Genomic DNA, 19,016 nt, shown 5'->3' on the forward strand with positions numbered 1-19,016 from the left:
GAAAAAATTGCACTTAGCCTCGCTATCATAATGAGGTTCAAAGCAACTCGGAAATGGTGTATTGTAAAAAATGTAACAGAACCCCAGTTTGGGGTTGGTTATAATTCCGGTCATATTTTCGCGCGATGGTAACAACGAATCGAAAAAAGAAAACCCGTGAAAATTAATCCACGGAAAGGACATGTAAAGGTGCAAGAATCCCAGTAAGGTGTTTCTCGCTGCATCCTTGCTCCACAATTAAAACATGAAGATTCGCATTGTAGTCAGTATGTTTGTTGTACAATAATTTTGTTAAATCCTATTGTCTTTAGCCGACGTAACGGCTAAAGGTCCTTATAGGCCAACAGCACTCCATAAAAGCGCTTCGAAGACACGTCCCAATAACGATGAGGGGTATTATCTTTCTTATTTTGCCTTATGTACGGCCCTTATCATGTTTATTAGACGAGTGACCCTTGAGGAGACTTACCTTTCCGCCGTCAGTAACGTCTACTCCCTGTCGCTTTACTCTTCTCAAGAGAGGGTCATTGATGGAATTCTCTATGATACCTGAAAAACGTTGATAAGAAAGCGTGACTGTGGCTGTGTTACAAAGGCCACGCTATTTTAGAAGTTTTCGTAATCAAAAGTGGTCAGTGAGACACAACTCTCCTCTTTCCGCTCAGGATAATCAAAAGGGAAGATTTCGCCATTCCCCATTCTCTGTTTCCTTGCACTAAACTGCAAACAGCACTTCTTCAGTTTTCCTGCGCGCGTAGAGGGAAAAGCGCGCGTTTCCCGCTGTCATGTTTTCCACTTACGCACTCTGCAGTTGCACCCGCATCCCTTCGCGCTGAATTATACACGAGGACTAAAGCACCGCCCAAATGGATATTTCCACCAACAATAGTGTTTCGTGTGTTCTTGCGGCGTGTTCCCTGCACCCCCCCCCCCCCCCCAGCTGCCATTTGGAGGCCATATGAACCCATATGCGGTGCCGATGACTGTGCATACTCTATCATAAAACTCTTACATTTCTCGTAGTTTCTTCGTTAAATAAATACTAAAATAGCACAGAATAGAGTCGATCAAGGTCAATTTCTCCGGCGCCTCCTGTCAACGATGTAAGAGAGGCAGTTTCTAAAATCAGCATACTGTATTTACGGATATGGTATCCTTGCCTTGGATACTAAGGTCTACTGTTGCATTACTGAGACAACAAGGTCCCTAACATGACGTGAAACCGAGATAAATTGAAAGTGTCCGACGCTGTCAACCTCGAGTAACCTTGAAAACCATTCTTCATTCCATGTTTCGTCAATCTTGCCTGGATCTGGAGTCTTACAGCGAAACCATTTATATCCACTTTTATATTATATTTTAAGATCGGAAATCCCGCAAGGAATTTATAAACAGTATAAAATTAAAAGCAGTTCTTACGTTGGCCGAAACTTCCAGTGGCGTTCCACGTAAAAACGGTGTACAACAGCAGCACGAAGGAACTTCGAGACACCATCGCCTCCCCGCGTTTCCCCTTGACTTTAGAAAGATAGATTCAAGGTGCTTCTGCCGTGTTTAACGCCAAAAGATAGGAAGACATGCGATCGGCCTTGGATCGACAAGACTCTTGTGGGCAACACGCAAACGTCCAAAAGGCCAATCTGTCACACTTTTAAAATGTATAACATTCAAACAACAAAGAAGCGAGTGTCCTCTCTTATCAGTTGCGCGTGTAATTTGAGGTCTGGTAAATGTCTTTATAAGTGAGGTCAGATCATTGAAAAGGTGCCCTAAAACACTAAAACCATTTACTGGCTAATGCTGTCATGAAAATGTCCTCGTATCAACGCTGTTGTACTCCACAGCTCTACATTATTTTTCACTCTCTGCTGCCAAATCCGATAAAAAGACGGACAGATTCTGTTTTGTTTAGGGTTAAGGGTTAAGCACAATTATCCCTATTGAATATTTTCTGTTAAGTTTCAAGTAGGAAACATTATTTCACAATTCAAACAAAAACAGATTTCTTTCTCTGCAGGGGTTCTTTGTGGGTGAAAAATGTCCCGATGAAGTTCACTTTTTATGATTCACAAAACTCATTAAATACAGGCAAGTCGGCAAAAAGAAAACGGTTTTGAAAGACAGCGAGCGCATTCACTTGACAGAAGCAGCTAAAAGCCTCTTCAAGTTTCATAAAACTTACAGAACATGCATTTGCACCTGGGCCAAGTATGATTCAGTGATAAATCGAAAAAGCAAAATTATGAGAAACCTGTTGCGTTATTCATCTAGACTGCAACAAAACTCTTTTAACAACTTCTATCCTATCTTGTCGCATACAGAGGCATGAAAAACACATCAGAGACAAAAGAGGTGGGAACAAAGGGGATCGACTCTATACAAGACACATCAAGTCCCGGGGCACCAAGTAGCAGCGCAGAAACCATCGACAATATTGTTCATTTGGGAAACTCAGAACAAGTGTGCTAGTGAGGGCCAGTGCAGGTCAGCTACTCTGACTCCACTCAGAGCATCTCTTCGCATGATCGTAGGCTATTTGCCGAAAGGCTGTAGCCAACAAAGGAAATAGCAGACGTCTGCACTCAGGCTAAAAAGTTGTTGGCACATATGGCTATAGTCTGTGGAATAGTTTTTGCTGTCGAGTGTCAACGCAGCCTGCCAACAGGCTTCCCGGGCACTTCCGCCGTCTGAGAGCGCCCGGAAATCCTGTTCACAGGCTACAATCTTGGACAGAATAAAATGAAAAATTAAACCCCCCCTCCCCCCAAAATCAATGATGATTTCGCGCGCAAAGCAAAACGCGCCATTTTCCCATCATTGAAATGGGGGGAGGGGTGGTCTTAATTTTTCATTTGATCTGTCCAAGATTGCAATCTTGGACAGAATAAAATGAAAAATTAAACCCCCCCTCCCCCCAAAATCAATGATGATTTCGCGCGCAAAGCAAAACGCGCCATTTTCCCATCATTGAAATGGGGGGGAGGGGTGGTCTTAATTTTTCATTTGATCTGTCCAAGATTGTAGTTAGCCTGAGTATCAGGCTTTTCTCCCCCTCCCCTTCCCCCTTCCCCTTAGGAAGGCCTGATACTCAGGCTACAGGCTAGTCAACGAAGCGAGATGAATACTCGCGAAAAGTAAAAAGAAAGAAAGCAAGACAAGTCTGCGACGCGCGTGTGGTACACGAATGGTGAAGATTTCATGTGACAAGGAAGAAAAAAAGTGTCAAGGAAAAGCTATTGAAATAAAAACCGCTTCCTAAACCGCGTGACTCGCACTTCCAGCCCGCCACGCGTGCATTTCACAGGCGCGCGCGCACGTTATCGAAATAATCGTTCCTTGTTGTTTAGCTTAGTTCGTCGGCATCGTTTCCATGTATCTAATTTTGTTACAATGTTTATGAAATTGAGAATCTGTTGAAATATAAAAATCATTAGCTGATGAGTTCTGGGGTGATTTTCTTGATGCTTTCCACAGGTCATCTAGTCATCGCCCCAGGCAGGTCATCGCCTCAGTTTGCGTCATTCTTGTCTGAACTAAAGGACATTTTGTTTTTACCCTGCTAGCAGAGGTATCTTTCTGGGAAGTCTTTTACCATGTACGACGTCGTTCGCGTCTCTAGTATTTCGCGTAGTCGGCTTCTTTACTTCCCCAAATAAGCCGACTAGGCAAAATACTAGAGACGCGAACGACGTCGTACATGGTAAACAGAGTTGCCAGAAAGAAAATTGTGACGGGAGGTTTTTCCACTCTAAGCGAACGGGAACGTTTCGGGCTATTCTGAACTTCAACGGGAGATCTTCTGTGACAAATTCTTGGGGAAGATTAACTCAAGGAGAGATCGCTTGCGAGAAAGGGCATTCACTCCCTCGAGGTACCAAGATCTAGCCGCAACTGGATGTACGTAGAATTAACAGCGACAACTTCACTTTTGGTTCCAACAGCAGTTTATTCTCGAAGGACGAACTGGCATAAGTTCGTCCAATAGCAAGATTGTAAATATGAAATCACTGCTGTAATCACCGATGTAATCACTTAGCGCTACATACAGAGTTGTATACGATGGGAATAGGGCCTATATGGGGGATTACCTCTCTTACCTTCATCCTCTCTTGATATATATGATTGTACAAGTATCCATTGTTAACAGAATACAATGCGTGTGCAGTTATTTGAATAACGCGTAGAAGATCAAAAAGCCAAGTTTTAACACCAAACCCCAAGAGAGGATCCTTGATCCTCTCTTGCAAACCCTCAATATTAACTACACTTGTTAATCAACGAGAACTTACACTATTCAATTGTCCTAAGTTAAAAGTTCTTTAGGTGTCTAAACGTAGCTAATGAGTTTTCCGAAGTGTCAGTGATCGGCTCGTGCCGCGTAATTACCGTCATTACAGTTCACAAAGAAACTCACTTAGTATTCATAACTAAAAGATTATCCTATTGAATACTCCTGCAAACGCAATTACAGAACGGAGCTCATTTCAAGAGTATTCATTTCAACCGGAACCAATTTACTTCGAGTAACACTTCTAGAAGTTCCAAGCTGATTAACCTTATTCAGGTCCACGAAGATAATTTACAATTATTTCCTAGCATCACGCCCGAGCTACTGTTGGTTTTTCTAATTATTTTCCCTTTAGTAACAAGCATGATAAGGTTTTCAAGAACACTTGCACAGCTTGGCAAATTACTGAAAAGCTAAAAAGGAAACTAAGGTTACCATTGCCCTTTACAAATTGAACGATATACGATATAGAACCAATAGTAACAAAACCTTAAGGCACAAAATATACTTGGATAAATATGAAATATTCCCTATAAATTCGAATATGAGTACAATAAATATCGCCAAAGTTGACCTCTGCTAGCAGGGTATTGTGTTCTATTGTGTTTTTGTTGGAATTTACTGAGAACTGTTGGTTTTTCGCCGGAGAGGGGAAAACCGGTGTACCCGGAGAAAAACCTCTCTTGGAGCAAGGACGAGAACCAACAACAAACTCAACCCACATATGACGCCGAGTCCGGGAATTGAACCCGAGCAACACTTGTACTGGTGCAAGGCGAGTGCTCTCACCACTGTTCCATCCCTGCTCCCCTGCTTGCAGTCCTTTGTCGCGTTCGACTAGGAAGTTGTGGACTCCATCCATACACATCTCCTAAACCTCTGCCTTTACAGTTTTTGGCCTGAAGAAGCTGTGCCGCTCTTATGGGGTATGTTCTCAATGAACGGAATAGATACGTTTTATGCTTTGCGGAGCCCTCAATGAAAGGAATTTTCAGCGTTCACGTATCAAATGTTGATTTTCGCCCCGTTATAAGCCGAAGCCCCACCCACTGCCCCGTTTGATAACACGCAATATACTTTCTTGCTCAGGCTCCAAAAGTCATGGGAACAGAGACAAATTCCCTGGTACGAAATCGGTCCTGTATAACGTGAAAAACTCACTACAGGGATTCTTGCACCTGGCCTTTTTTATTTATTTATTTATTTATTTATTTATTTATTTATCTATTTTTTGTTTTTGCTATTTTCTATAATTTTTTGGTTCCATGTGCCGTTTTTTTCCTTGCTTCTGTTCAATACTGGTGCTTTCTATATTTATCCGGCTGGCGGTACATGCCAATCAGATACGTAACCCTACTGAATGAAACCGATACAATCTAACATTATATATTCCAGAGCATGTTACCTATTCTGACACAATACAGTATTGCATATATTCAGCGTTTCTTCTTGTCCTACTCCTCTATATTGATGTCATGTTTCAAAACCCTATTTTCCTCAAAAATACTCCCCGGTTGCAATCAGGAATTCCTGTAAAACTGATTTTTGTTGTTGTTCTCACTAAAAAAAAAAGGTTTAAATCAGCATTATAATCATGCTGATCATTCAAGGTCTTCAAGCAAAATATGTAAATCTGTAAGCCCACTCAGCTGCCCTTGGCCTTTGTTTTGATTGCCATGTCACGCAATGTTTTGCTGCCTTTTTAAATTTTGTTTTCAAATCTTTTCTGCAGTCAAAAAGTGGAATCGGTCGCCATACCGTACTGACTCAAATCAAACAGGACACAAAGTAAATTACAAGGGAACCCCCCCCCCCCCCAAAAAAAAAAAAAACATTAAAATGGTAGAGCACGAATACCACGTGAACAACGAATGCACCCAAGGGAATTTCCCACGTGGTTTACGAAATTTAATTGATTTCTCAAGATGCATGCGCGCGAAATAATAGTTTTTTAGAGTGAAAAGTGGAAAAAGACATTTCTGGAACAAACACCGGCAAATCCGATTTCCCGTGGAATCGTCTAGAGTTATTTAAAGTATTTTTGATGTGGATGACCTCTTGGGACCACTTTTACTTTCAGTTTCGAACAGAACATCGCTGACATGCATCGGAGCATAGCAGAGCTTCCTTCATCTTTGCCCCAACAACGAAAACTATCCGCTTGCAGGTGAACGTAGCCACAATACAATCGATTACGAATTTCAGCGAACAAATGGCAGCTAGCATGTACGACAAGAGAAGACAAAGAGTTAGAAGTAAAGAACGGGAAGTTTTGGTTCGATTCGCTTTGAGTGGGCTGTCATGTATGTGTGCTGCCACCGGTAAGAATTATTTAAGCTTATGTTATAGCTGTCCTCTAAAATTTTCTTAGTTACTTCATTAGTGAATGTTTGGACGCAGGATGCTGTCCTGTTCCTCATTTTGCCATAGACACAGGGATATAAAGGGAACTTTTAATTGTTTCTTTCGCCCATTAAGCTTAGAAGCTTACGTTGCACTTACTACTTCGACGTGAAAAAATTTCCTGCCGGATAAACTTAAGCTTAGCGCTTAAGCGTAAATAGCTACAATATTCACTGGCCGAAGTTTCGATTTACTTTGATTTCTGGCACTGTATACCATCCTTTTACATGCAATTTAAGGTTTATAACTTTTTTCGCCGTAGTTTCGGACTCAATATTTTAATTTAGCATACCAGATCAATCCAGTATTTAATACGTGACTGCATTATTGCATCAGACCATGACGTCAACAATGTTGCTGAAAGGTCCGAGGCCAAGCGTTGTTATCGCTTTAAATGTCATACTATAGAAATCGAACTGTTAACTTATGTTTGTTTTAGAAAAAACCTGCAAACAGATGCACATTTGAAATCAATTTTGTAATACTGGGTTATGACCTGATCTATACATTTAATTAGATGCAATATTTGTATTTTTAACATTTATTTCTTGCTTCTGGGGTGAAATATTGTGCCCTGTTTTGTTCTTCTTTTCTAGAAACATTAGCATTGTCATAGAGGGGCCTGCCTCCTGCTGGGCCCTGTACCAATTAGACATTAATTAAAAAATCGACTTAGTCTAAAATTAGCACCGGCCCCAACAGGAGGCCGACCCCGCTATGATAGTGCATATAAGTTCATGTTTTCTTGAGATGCTTAGAAACATGCAGTTGTATATTTCCATTTTTCAAACTTTTTGCCTATGTTATATTCTTATGAACTTCTATCACAGGTAAATGGAAAACTGAAAAACTTTTGCAAGATTTCTGCACAGTCTCATCATTAACTCAATTCACACTTGTCATTTTTGGAAGAGGGTAATAAAAATATTAGTATGACAGTGGTACATGTATGATTAAATATATATGTGGACATGCATAAATGTTTCCAAACTTTCCTCCCAAAACAGATGCTATCCTTAAACTTGATCAGTAGACTGTAATTTTCAATGTTCTACTGATTCCCACACAGAAAGTAGTAATGTATGAATTTTGGGAATGATTTCCACACAGCCCCATACATTAATTATACATGCATCACTGTCATACTAACCCTTTTCTTCCAAAAACGATGAGCACGAATAGAGTTTGAGTTGTTAAATGTATACATTAGTTAACCTGTGGGGTTCTGTGGAAATCTTGCTGTATTTTGTACCAATTTAGGCCTACTTTCCAAAGTAATGATGGTCAATAAATTTCCACATTACAGCATAAAAAAGTAGGCACAGCAAACAACTTTCAAGTGTGCATTTGTATCAAAGTTTAGCGTGCATTCAATTTTCTATGCTACAGAATAAGAATACATAATTCAAGCCTTTCCAAAAATCCCTCAGTGAAAGTGTTTTAAAAATTTCTTTTCTTTCTGACCAGTTACAAACCCAATTGATGTGATCAAGACTCGAATGCAATTGGAAAATGAATTAGGCTCTCAGCATGAAAGCAGAAACATATTTCATAATCGCTATTACCGAGGCTTGGTTAGAGGCGCCTTGAGGATCGCCCAAGAAGAAGGATTACAGGGTCTTTATAGAGGGTAAGTCTTTGTTTTATCTGTGGTTTCTTTTGTGACTGAATACAATAAATCTAGATCATTAAGGCCGGCTCAGGCACACCCCACCCCCAACAAAATGTTCAACTTGTGACCACAAGATCCAATATTTTAACTATGGTATGATAGACTGTTCCAGGCAAGTCCAGCATTAACAACCTGATTTATCATTTCTAGCAATTATACTGTAGTGAATGTGTCAAGTGAAATAAAAACGTGTGTGAAACAAGCTCAGTTTACTTAGTCAATAGTAATTTTGTCTTTCTTTTGTTATTTTATTTTAGTATTACGCCATCACTGATGAGAGAAGCAACATACAGCACACTGAGATTAGGCTTGTATGAACCCCTTAAGGAATGGTTTGGAGCCACAGATCCTGCCCACACACCTCTCTGGAAAAAAGTTTGTTCAGGGGCAATTGCTGGAGCAATAGGAAGTGCAATAGCTTGCCCTACTGACGTGGTAAAGATACGTCTGATGGCATTGCCATCAGGCAGTCACTGGGAATACAGGCACACGTTTCATGCGTTTCAGGCTATTGTGTCAAGTGAAGGAATCAGAGGACTTTGGACTGGTGTTAGTGCCACTGTTAAGAGATCAGCGCTTGTTTCAGCAACAGCAGTGTCATCTTATGATCATGCAAAACATGCAATCTTAAATGCTGAACTCATGAAGGAAGGACCTTTTCTACATATTGTTGCATCTTCAATAGCGGGATTTGTTACAAACTGTGTCACCTCACCTATAGATATGGTTCGTACGAGATTTATGAATCAGAAAAAAGACCACAACAAGAAGCCTGTGTTGTACAGGGGAACACTGGACTGCATTGTCAAGACTGTCAGGAAGGAAGGACTGTTTGGTCTCTACAAAGGGTTTATACCCAATTGGACAAGAACTGGTACTCACACGGTTGTCACGTTCTTTGTTTTTGAACAGTTGAGAGCTTTTGTTGGTATGAGGCCAATCTAAGTCAAAGAAATAAGGTTACTGTAAGTGTCCATCATTTTGAAGTTTAATCCACCCCTAATTAAAAGAATAAAAACAAAACATTGCCTATTTCCCACTAAGGAGCAAACACCCTAATGTGAAGCAAAGACTGATTGACAGATCAGATTGCTGGAAACAGAATGGTGTTAAGGAGAAATATGGATCAAAGTTTATAGCAAATATATCAAACAAACCAAATGCAATGCACATTTTGTTTTCATTTGCTAAACCAAACAAACTGGGTTTTTTCCAGTTTGATGAGTGTTTTAATTTTTTGCCTGTAATCTTTACAAGGTCAAATGAGGATCAAACAAGGATATATACATGTAAGGTCGTGCATGGTGTATGTTATATTTGTTGTCACAAATGATGTCCAAGAATTATTTATGATAGATAATGAAGACAAAATTCTGGCTTCAATCCCCAAGCATAATTTTTTTTTTCGCTCAAGTTTACTTTTACTATTGTTTTACTGTTAAAGAACACCTTGCTTTTTAGCAGAAGTTATAAATTTAATATTGTAAGCAAATTAAACTGTAAATGCCCTGAGCCCGGTTGTTCAAAAGCCAATTAGCCCTTATTAATCCCCAATTAAAAATTAACTGAGGTTTTCATCTTGCCTGTAAAAAAGTGTTTTTGAAAGCTAAGTCTTATTAGTGAATTAATGGTAAAGAAAAGTCATAAGTCAAACTACTGTGAGGAACAAAATCTTTTGGAAGAATCTTTATTGATTAACATTAATCCAGTATTAGCTTAATCCAGGATTAGCTTACTCTTAACCTGGCATCTGTTTCTCAAAAGTTCTGAAAGAATTTTGGTCCTGAAAAACTATTTTATACCAGCATGTTGTTCATTTCCGGAAATTCGAAATTTTGAAAACTAAAACGTTGAAAACTTTGCAAGACACGGCGCTTAATGTTTGTACGAAGAACGATCACCAATTAATAGTAAACGGATTTGAAAAATAGTTCTCAGACCCAAACACTTTTTGGGTGTTTTGCAAAACAGACCTCAGCTATTTAAATGAATAGCTGCAAAACGAACAGAATTTCATTGATTCCATTCTCGTTTTTCCCTTTGTGTTGAGCTGTTTTGTGTAATGTTTATACAAAGTATAAAGCCACTTTTGTTTATTAATAAATATTAGTAAATATTATTGTTGTTAAAGTCAAGTGCCAAAACATTTATCTTTTTTTTATAATGATGTTTCAGTGAATTATCCAAGCTAAGTGCAACATACGTTGTCCTTAAAATTGTGCCGTTACACAGGAAATACTGTATAATTGCTCCAACAAGATTTAAATTTGTAAACTTTGTAAGAAAATTACAGCATTAAAATTAAGATTAACTTTGCTTCTGTTTTTAATCATATTATTTTAAATTAACTCCCAATATCAACAAGCGAATTCTCCTCACTATGCCCTGTAGTAGATGTCTTATGTAATTTATCAAACACGTGAAGGAGTGTTTCACGTAATTGAAAAAAAAAGAACTAAAAGTGCAATTACGTTTGCTATTGTTCCTATCTTTTCTGTAAGCGGCGGCCATTTTGAATAATTTAGGCCGTTGACTGTCGGGAGGAATGGAACTGACTTTCCTTCGGAAACTATTTTGGAACTGTAGTAAACTCGGGAAACTCCGGTAAATTCCGAACTTTACATTTCGCTCCCATTCCTCAAGGATGACGACCCGGCGCGTCAACCATTCAAAATGGAGAAAATACGAAACTCGCCAAAAGTAATCAAACTTTTGTTTTTAATGTGAGGACTTCCTGTGCAGCTCTATTTCATTGGCTCAGAGTGTATCACCGCTATTTTTTAGAGTTAAGGGGTATTGTTTCTGTCATTTGTTATACATTGAAACAACACGCGTATATTAAAGAACCTGTATGATTTAAATTAAACCCCCATTTATCATAAACCATCGAGCTTAAAAATTGCCGAAAGGTTACTATCTTAGCAATTCTTTTCTAATGTCACGATATTAAATGAAGTGCACTTGAAAATGGCGTGATAGTTTGACAAGCTGCAGGACGTAACTTCCTTTATATCAAACAATGAAGCGTTGGCTCTTATGTGCGAGGTAAATAAAGTAACAGTTCAGTTACTGGAAGTACTGGATGGTTCGCCTACATTGAACGAATTGGAATAATCGCGAGGTAGCACAAGTAACGTGAACGTATGTTTTCAAGCGATGTTTTCTCTGGCGTTGCCGTCGTACATGGTTTCTTAAAGGGGAAGTATTACGTGAATTTGGTGTCATTTGAAACCAAAAGAAAAATGTTTGTCCGCTGTCAACGGAAAAAATTTTTTTGTCTAGTTTTGTCATAAATTATCACCCAAGCGCGATAAAACTATCGATTACTATGAGTGCCTCTGGCCAGGGACAGTGTAAGTCGGGATGGATTGAAACTTAAAGAAAAATGTTAGGCTAGCTAACGAAAGAGAAAGAACAGAGACTTTCTCTTGTAGATATTGCTAACGAATTTGCCGACCGTAACGATAACAAGAAATTTTGGTATTTTTAAGGAATCTGATACACAGTAAATATCAGCCACTTCCTCAGTTTTTTTTCTCTTTGTTTTCATTCTGATTAATGCACCATTTATACATCGTTGTTTTGAATGCAGTGCAAGTTAAATCGTTTGGATTCCTGGTTTATTTTAGAGTTGGTGTCAGTAAACGAGATATCATTGTATGATGGTGAATTTAAAGATCGGAGAAAATAAAGTTATTTCAGTTTCTATTAGGTAACAGTATAGTAATTAAGGAATTCATTGATTAATTTAAAATGCATTTCTCGGCATTTGTGAGGAGTTAAAATCCAAATTATCTGGGGAAGCATGCCCCCGGAACCCCCCCCCCCTCCCCGTACTTGGCCCATCTTACTCGTCTGCCTTTCAAACCCCCCCCCCCCCCCCTCCCTCACTCGAAAATTTGCTAAGTGTAGAGCTCGCATCCCTCAAAGCCTCCAGTGGAGCCGGGTTGTGGAGCAGCCTTTCCAGTGACCTTCGTGCAGCAACATCAGTTTACATGATTTTAAATTTAATTTACGTCACCACAGTTTTGAATGAGTTTTAACTCGGCATCCTTGTAAAGCAGCTTTTAGTATATGGTTAATAGTATTTTAGGTTAGTTAGTTTAGTTAGGGATGATTTTGGTTATCTTTTATCTCTTTATAATCTTTGTTGAAAGATTTACCGTGTATAAAAAAAGTTATTATTATTATTTTTACCTCCTGCAATTATTTAATATCAAACGTTTTCAAAGAGTTTGAAAGCAAGGAATTATTTGGTATAAAAAATCGTAAATATCGAGAAATTTTTTCTATGCTTTGTAAGAAGACAGTTCTTACAAGGCAAAGTTTACCAAATTCATGATCAAATAGCTTTTTTGCACTTTGAACCTGCATAAATGAATTCTGTCACGTACGAAATCGGGATAAATTGGGAATTTTGTCATTTTGAATTAAAACAAACATAAAAACCATCATTTATCCCTGTAAATGTCACCATTTGGCGAAATTTAATGAAGTGCACTTGAAAAATGGCGTGATAGTTTTATTTGACAAGCTGCGGGGCGCAACGACTTCCTTTTTTCAAACAATGAAGCAGCGGCTCTTTTTTATCATCAATAAAGTAAAAGGTTTCATTTAGATCAAGAGTATAAACTGCTAAGTTGTATCACTTTCTGCGTGTAAAAGGCTGTAAGGTGATTTATGAAAACACTGATCAATGCAAACCCAAAAGAAGGAAAAACAAATGTAGAAATAAGAGTTACAATGGAACCCAATTTTACGATCGTCGATCTAACGATATTCCCTATTTAACGATCAAAATCAGTCTGTGTCCCGGAAAAAGTTATTTAGAAATCGGGAGTTCGTTTACAACAATATCCCGATTTAACGATATGATTCTGCTGTCCCCTTGTCATATCGTCGGTAAAATCGAGGTTCCACTGTAATTGGATATGATATTTTGCGGTTTGTTTTCTTATCTTTTCACACCTACAGAGTAAATGTAAATGAAAAATGGGAAAATTAAAAAACATTTCTTGGTCAAACTCTTATCGGTTGAATAAGAAAACGATAATAATTACTCACTAAATTAATTCCAAATTCTAAACACTTTATTTAAAATGAAAAGTTTATTTCGACACCGATTCACAAGGCTTTTAAAATTTACAATTGTTGCACTTACTACACAATGTTCAGTTGAATATATTATTCAACCACCCAAAATCCTCGCTGAAATTGTCTTAAATCCACCTTGTGATCAAATAAACAGCTAGGATGGAATACGCCTTGCTTGATATGTTTTGCATTTTGGATGCATTGAACACGAAGACGATGATGAATCGAATTTTTTAGGCTCGGCTAGATTTGACTGAAAGACGCGCATTTGATGAGACCTCTTCAGTGTTGTGAGACAAAAATTGGGAAACTAGACTAGATTATTCCAGGTATAATGCCCTGTACGGTACATATCACGCCTGCTTTGAGGTCAAATGCGAGTGGCTATGTCCTCTTTCTTTAAACTGTGTCCAGGGTTGATCTCCGTTTGACTGTCGCCCTAATGAATTTTCTAGCGATGTAATAGAATTGTTTAAATCCCGAATGTCTTCCTTGCTGTGTATTTCAACGAATGCTAGCTCGCTAAATCGGCTTAGGATTGTTACTTCATCAACGCTTATCCTCTTGTTTTGATCTAGTGGCGTATCAACTCGGTCTTTTCCACTCATTTGCGAGTTTTCTGCAGTTTCTTTGATTTCATAGCTTGAACAAGAGAAAGCTCGCAACTTAGCCACTTCTACATCAGCGGTTCTTGTACGAAGATCTCCCAACACATCCTCATGTCCTATCCGTGGGTAGCTTTGCCTTTCAATCCGCCTTATAGGAAACTTGAAGCTTGTTGTCAAAACGGGCAAAGAAAATGCCCTTTGGCTTCTATGCGGCTCTGACAACCTCTTTATTGTCACTTCTCCGGTTGTTGTAGAAGGTCGTCGAACGACATCTTTGAACGCTGTGGAACGCAGACAGTACAGGGAGGGGTTGATAGCACAGTTAAGGTACCCACTCCAATATGCAATCCGCCCAAGAATCCACGGCAGCTCTGACGCGTCATCTAAGACAACAGCCAACGCAATAAGGAGGAAAAATGGTAACCAGCATATAACAAACGTTCCAAACATAAGACACAGTGTAACCGCAAGTTTTCTAGTCACCGCTGGGGAAATTTTTCCTTTCTTCGAGTTACGGTAGGCTTTTCGTTCGTGCGAACGCACTTTGAAGTAAATTCGCAAGTATGCAAACGACATGAAGACAACTGGTATAATAAACGCGAGTAGAGCAAGAAACGCCAGCTTCAATTTATCTCCTAATGTTTCAGGAAATGGTAAGCCACAGTGAGCCGTTGTCGGGTTGAAAGCAATGTAGCTCCAATTTTCGAAGGAACCGAGCGAAACAAATGAGAACACAAAACAAAGACACCATATTGCCAACAGATGAAACTTCGCCCTTCGCTGAGTGATTTGCAATCTTACACAAGTTGGGGGTTTCACTATAGTAAAATAATTTTGAATCGCAATTAAGGACAATGTGAAAATGGAAATGCAGAAAAAGAAGTTATTTAGAAAGCCGTTTACAATGCACCAGTGCCTTTCCAACGAAAATCTTCTTCGTACACTGACCACAAGAGGAAATGGTGTACACAATGTCAACGCGCCAATGTTTGCCACGGCTAAGTTGGCGAGAAAAATAAATGTTGGATTTCTCAAGTTCTTGTTTTTGTAAACAACCTTGCAAATGTAAAAATTTCCAGCGAGGCCAAACAAGACAATGATGCCTAGAAATACAGCTTGAATTATCGCCTCTTCAAGTCCGTAAATGAATCCAGTGGTTGAGTTTCCTTGGCTAAAATTTGATGTATAATTGAACATGTTGAGATCTTTTCGCTTCTCACTTGTCAACGACGTCGTTAGACTACTGTCTGTGTTCCTTAGTTGAATCTGTTATCGTTTCCGTTGCAATAATTCACGTCCTTTCCAATATCGTTTCTTGACAGAGCAATGTCAGTCAAAACTCCCTTAATTTTTTCGTATAACTAAATTGATTGACTGAATTGATAAACCATCTTCGGCCGTCATTCTGCATGTAATTATCTTTACATTCAGTTTAGCGCCGAGCCTTTTAAGGCCGCTATTCTCTTTTTCGCTTGTTCCAAAATTGCCGCATTCACTCCCGACACCTGTTTTTGACTGCAACTGATTTAGTGAATATTACAGTGTGAGAAAAATAGTTCAAAAGATTGACGAAACAATTACTGACAGCTTAGAAAATCGAGAAATGAATGCAATTCTAACGACTATAGCTGCCAAGTCTTACACTTGATGAAATTAGCAAAATAAATTGGAAAGGCTGTTACTTGTCCGGTACTTGGCAATGTTTTAAGCCGCGAAAAAACTCAGCTTCCATTACAGAATGGTACGAAAACAGGAAACGATTTTGGAATAGTGTTAATGTCCTGCTTTGATCATATAGAATGTTACTAAAAGGCAAAGTTTATTGGATGAATTTCAAGTACGTGTTAACGAAGCAAAAGGAGGATTGTGAACATGATTATAAAAACTAAAATACACTATTCTCATACAAAACAGTCTGACACTCATAATAGAACACCCGCACCGCAAAAGCTACTATATCAGTGAAAACAATATTTATAGAGTCCTAAATTTTGTCATTTCATAAACCTGAGCGAAGAAACAAACAATAATAAAGGAAACTCCTGTACAAACTCAAAGTGTTTGGCAAAAAATGGATGATTATCAAGCTCTCGATTTAGCCATTAAAATGTCATGTAAAACACCTGGACTATGGATAAATTATGTTTCAACCAGCTAGCTTTCGGTGGAGACAGGGCTTCCGTTATGTGATATACTATATTTATTTTCCCATATCCCTGACATCTTTACACGTGTAAATGAGTGCATTTCATGTTTTGTTTGCTGACGAAAATACACACCATTAAAAACAACTTCTATTTCCTATTTCTGGTAAAACTCGTTGTAATGAAGATTAATATTCGAGATGGTGCAGGGGGGAGGGGGTGGGAATTTTAAGTCGCTTCAGTTGTATCTTGCAAATATCATGGTTCTCCAAATCAGAGCTGTATTTAAATTTTCAATTCAGGAAGTCTTCGTTGTGGACTTTATTATCTCGAAATTGTCAGAATAAATTATTTCTTGATATTTCCCGTCAATCTGCAAGAACAGGTTGACAAACAAACACGAGGAAAGAGTAATTCGTCCGATTTCCAAGACCGAGAAGTAGGTTGGAAAGCGAGGCGCAACCAATTTTTTTTTTTTTTTTTTTTTAATTTTGAAACGGATTAAACACTCTTTTGGGTGTCTGGTTTAGTTTATTAATCATGAATAATTCTTAGAGGAAATCAAGTAAATGTTCAAGGCGAAAGTAACTGATCTCCTATCGTGGTTGTGATTTTCCTTTAATTTGTTTTCAGTTTTCGTGAATTATCTTAAAATAAGTTTGAGAATGTTCCGTCATTTCAAAGTTCGAGAACCAGTGGTTATATGATTGTTCAATCCGCTTTATTTGCTGTTCATATATTTATTTTTACTGTGTTTACATAGTCTCACCAAACAGGGCCAGGGACCTTTGTGTTCGAAATTGCAACGATTTTAATCTAAATATACGAATATACTGCCTACTAAAAATTAGCCACATGTCCAGTGTTAATTGCGTCGACGAAGGAGACGCTCCCTAATCGAGTCGTCCCAATACTGTCCATGATGCCCAGCGCGCGTGTTCCTTAGCGCGAGAAATCGAGAAAATAGGTTGTATGTCGGTGCAAAATCGCACCGTCACAATAGCATTATGAATATGACAGTCCATCATGCCCAGCGCGTTTCGTACCCAGTGCCTACCGCTGTAAATGTTCCTGAGCGCGAGTAATCGAGAAAAGAGGTTGTATATCGGATAGGATTGATATAAAAATAGATACTAGTAGTAATCGAAGATTATAGTGCGTCGACTTAGGACAGACAGCCTTATCTTGTTGGCTGGTTTGTTTTCTTCTTGGACATACAACTTCAAAGACCATTGGATGTTACAACAGGCCATTTTCATTGTCATACTGCACGAGCTGCATGTTGCCAACTTGCCGTCGATGGTTACTATATTTAGAAAAGATAAGGCCTAGGATTAATCTACGAAATATTTCAGAAAGAAAAGGATCTTACCTTGTCTTGTACTTTTCGTTTTGTACTTTTCGTAGGGACCACGAGGAACGGGATGAAACGCACGCGGGACGTTAAGATGCTATTGTGACGTTTTTATAATGAACGGTGAAAGAAAAGTTCCTCGGAGATGCATGAAAGAAACGTCTGTGTTTTTTTTTTAACCATTTTTGCACTTTTTGATATTTATTTTTATATCAATCATATCCGATACACAACCTTTTCTCGATTTCTCGCCCTTAGTAACATGCATGTGCACAGAGGTAGATTCTTAGTACAAAAAGCGGTTTTCTCCACACTGAGCAAGGGTTATATACCCGAAGCGCGCGCGCTTGCGTGTGTGTGGGTGTGTGCATGTGTGTTTTTTCAAAACATTATTAATATCTATTTTTATATCAATCCCATCCGATATACAATCCTATCCTATATACAACCTCTTTTCTCGATTACTCGCGCTTAGGAACATTTACAGCGGTAGGCTGCTGCCGCTGAACATTTACAGCGGTAGGCACTGGGTATGAAGCGCGCTAGGCATGATGGACTGTCATATTCATTATGCTATTGTGACGGTGCGATTTTGCACCGACATATTTTCTCGATTTTTTGCGCTAAGGAACACGCGAGCTGGGCACGATGGACAGTATTGGGACGACTCGTTTAGGAAGCGTCTCCTTCGTCGACGCAATTATAATGTTTTGGAAAAAAAACACACACACACACACGCGCGCGCGCGCGCGTTTCGGGTATATAACCCTTAATCAGTGCCGAGAAAATAGGTTGTATGTCGGTGCAAAATCGCACCGTCACAATAGCATTATGAATATGACAGTCCATCATGCCCAGCGCGTTTCGTACCCGGTGCCTACCGCTGTAAATGTTCCTGAGCGCGAGTAATCGAGAAAAGAGTTTGTATATCGGATAGGATTGATATAAAAATAGATATTAATAATGTTTTGAAAACATAAAAAAAAAAAAAAAAAAAACCACACACACACGGGTATATAACCCTTTCTCAGTGTGGAGAAAACCGCTTTTCGTACTTAGAACCTACTTCTGTGCACATGCATGTTATTAAGCGCGAGAAATCGAGAAAAGAGGTTGTGTATCGAATGTGATTGTTATAAAAATAAATATCAAAAGGTGTCAAAAATGGTTTTAAAAAACATATTCGTTTCTTCAGTGTGGTCATGTCATGCATCTCAGAGGAACTTTTCTTTTACCGTTCATTATAAAAACGTCACAATAGCATCTTGACGTCTCGCGCACGTTTCGCACCATTCCTCGCGGTTTCGCTACGAAAAGTACAAGACACTTTCTGAAATGTCCGCCGCATCCTTGGTAGGATGCCCTATAAACACGTGGGACTGGTAGCATAAACCGTTTCTAACGGCTGTCGACAATTGTTCCCAGACAATAACCTAAAGTTTTGCAACTATAC

The 19,016-nt window shown here is 38.9% G+C and overlaps 3 protein-coding genes across 4 annotated transcripts in view; 1 reads left to right on the top strand and 2 right to left on the bottom strand.

The window, feature by feature from the left end:
• LOC146461642 (uncharacterized) overlaps window positions 1-1,762 on the bottom strand; it is a 29,433-nt gene extending 27,671 nt beyond the window's left edge. The window contains exons 1-2 of one of the 2 annotated variants that reach the window (XM_085086508.1): window positions 1,420-1,762; window positions 470-549 (exon numbers count right to left, since the gene is read on the bottom strand). In XM_085086508.1, coding sequence (XP_084942634.1) covers window positions 470-549; window positions 1,420-1,495 — 156 coding nt within the window. In that variant the 5' untranslated portion in view covers window positions 1,496-1,762. The remainder of the gene's footprint in view (window positions 1-469; window positions 550-1,419) is intronic. The other variant, XM_085086507.1, reaches the window with a different exon arrangement.
• A 4,434-nt stretch (window positions 1,763-6,196) lies between these two features.
• Window positions 6,197-10,679, top strand: LOC146461643 (mitochondrial substrate carrier family protein ucpB-like). Its single transcript, XM_085086643.1, has 3 exons — window positions 6,197-6,609; window positions 8,159-8,321; window positions 8,621-10,679. The coding sequence occupies exons 1-3, from the start codon at window positions 6,501-6,503 to the stop codon at window positions 9,306-9,308; spliced, it is 960 nt and encodes a 319-aa protein (XP_084942769.1). The 5' UTR covers window positions 6,197-6,500; the 3' UTR covers window positions 9,309-10,679.
• Window positions 10,680-13,444: 2,765 nt separating this feature from the next.
• On the bottom strand, window positions 13,445-16,570 carry LOC146461644 (histamine H2 receptor-like). Its single transcript, XM_085086612.1, has one exon. It carries the CDS (start codon window positions 15,260-15,262, stop codon window positions 13,811-13,813), a length of 1,452 nt encoding a protein of 483 aa, XP_084942738.1. The 5' UTR covers window positions 15,263-16,570; the 3' UTR covers window positions 13,445-13,810.
• Window positions 16,571-19,016: the final 2,446 nt, after the last annotated feature.

Source organism: Pavona decussata, unplaced genomic scaffold (genome assembly GCF_977016875.1).
Source record: "Pavona decussata unplaced genomic scaffold, jaPavDecu1.1 SCAFFOLD_195, whole genome shotgun sequence".
NCBI lineage: Eukaryota > Metazoa > Cnidaria > Anthozoa > Scleractinia > Agariciidae > Pavona > Pavona decussata.

Bases quoted from the DNA above. Each gene is read 5' to 3' on its own strand.
- LOC146461643 (XM_085086643.1), top strand. From the start codon at position 6,501: ATGGCAGCTAGCATGTACGACAAGAGAAGACAAAGAGTTAGAAGTAAA. The intron at 6,610-8,158 runs GTAAGAATTATT...CTTTCTGACCAG, and splicing joins ATGTATGTGTGCTGCCACCG to TTACAAACCCAATTGATGTG. The intron at 8,322-8,620 runs GTAAGTCTTTGT...ATTTTATTTTAG, and splicing joins TTACAGGGTCTTTATAGAGG to TATTACGCCATCACTGATGA.
- LOC146461644 (XM_085086612.1), bottom strand. From the start codon at position 15,262: ATGTTCAATTATACATCAAATTTTAGCCAAGGAAACTCAACCACTGGA.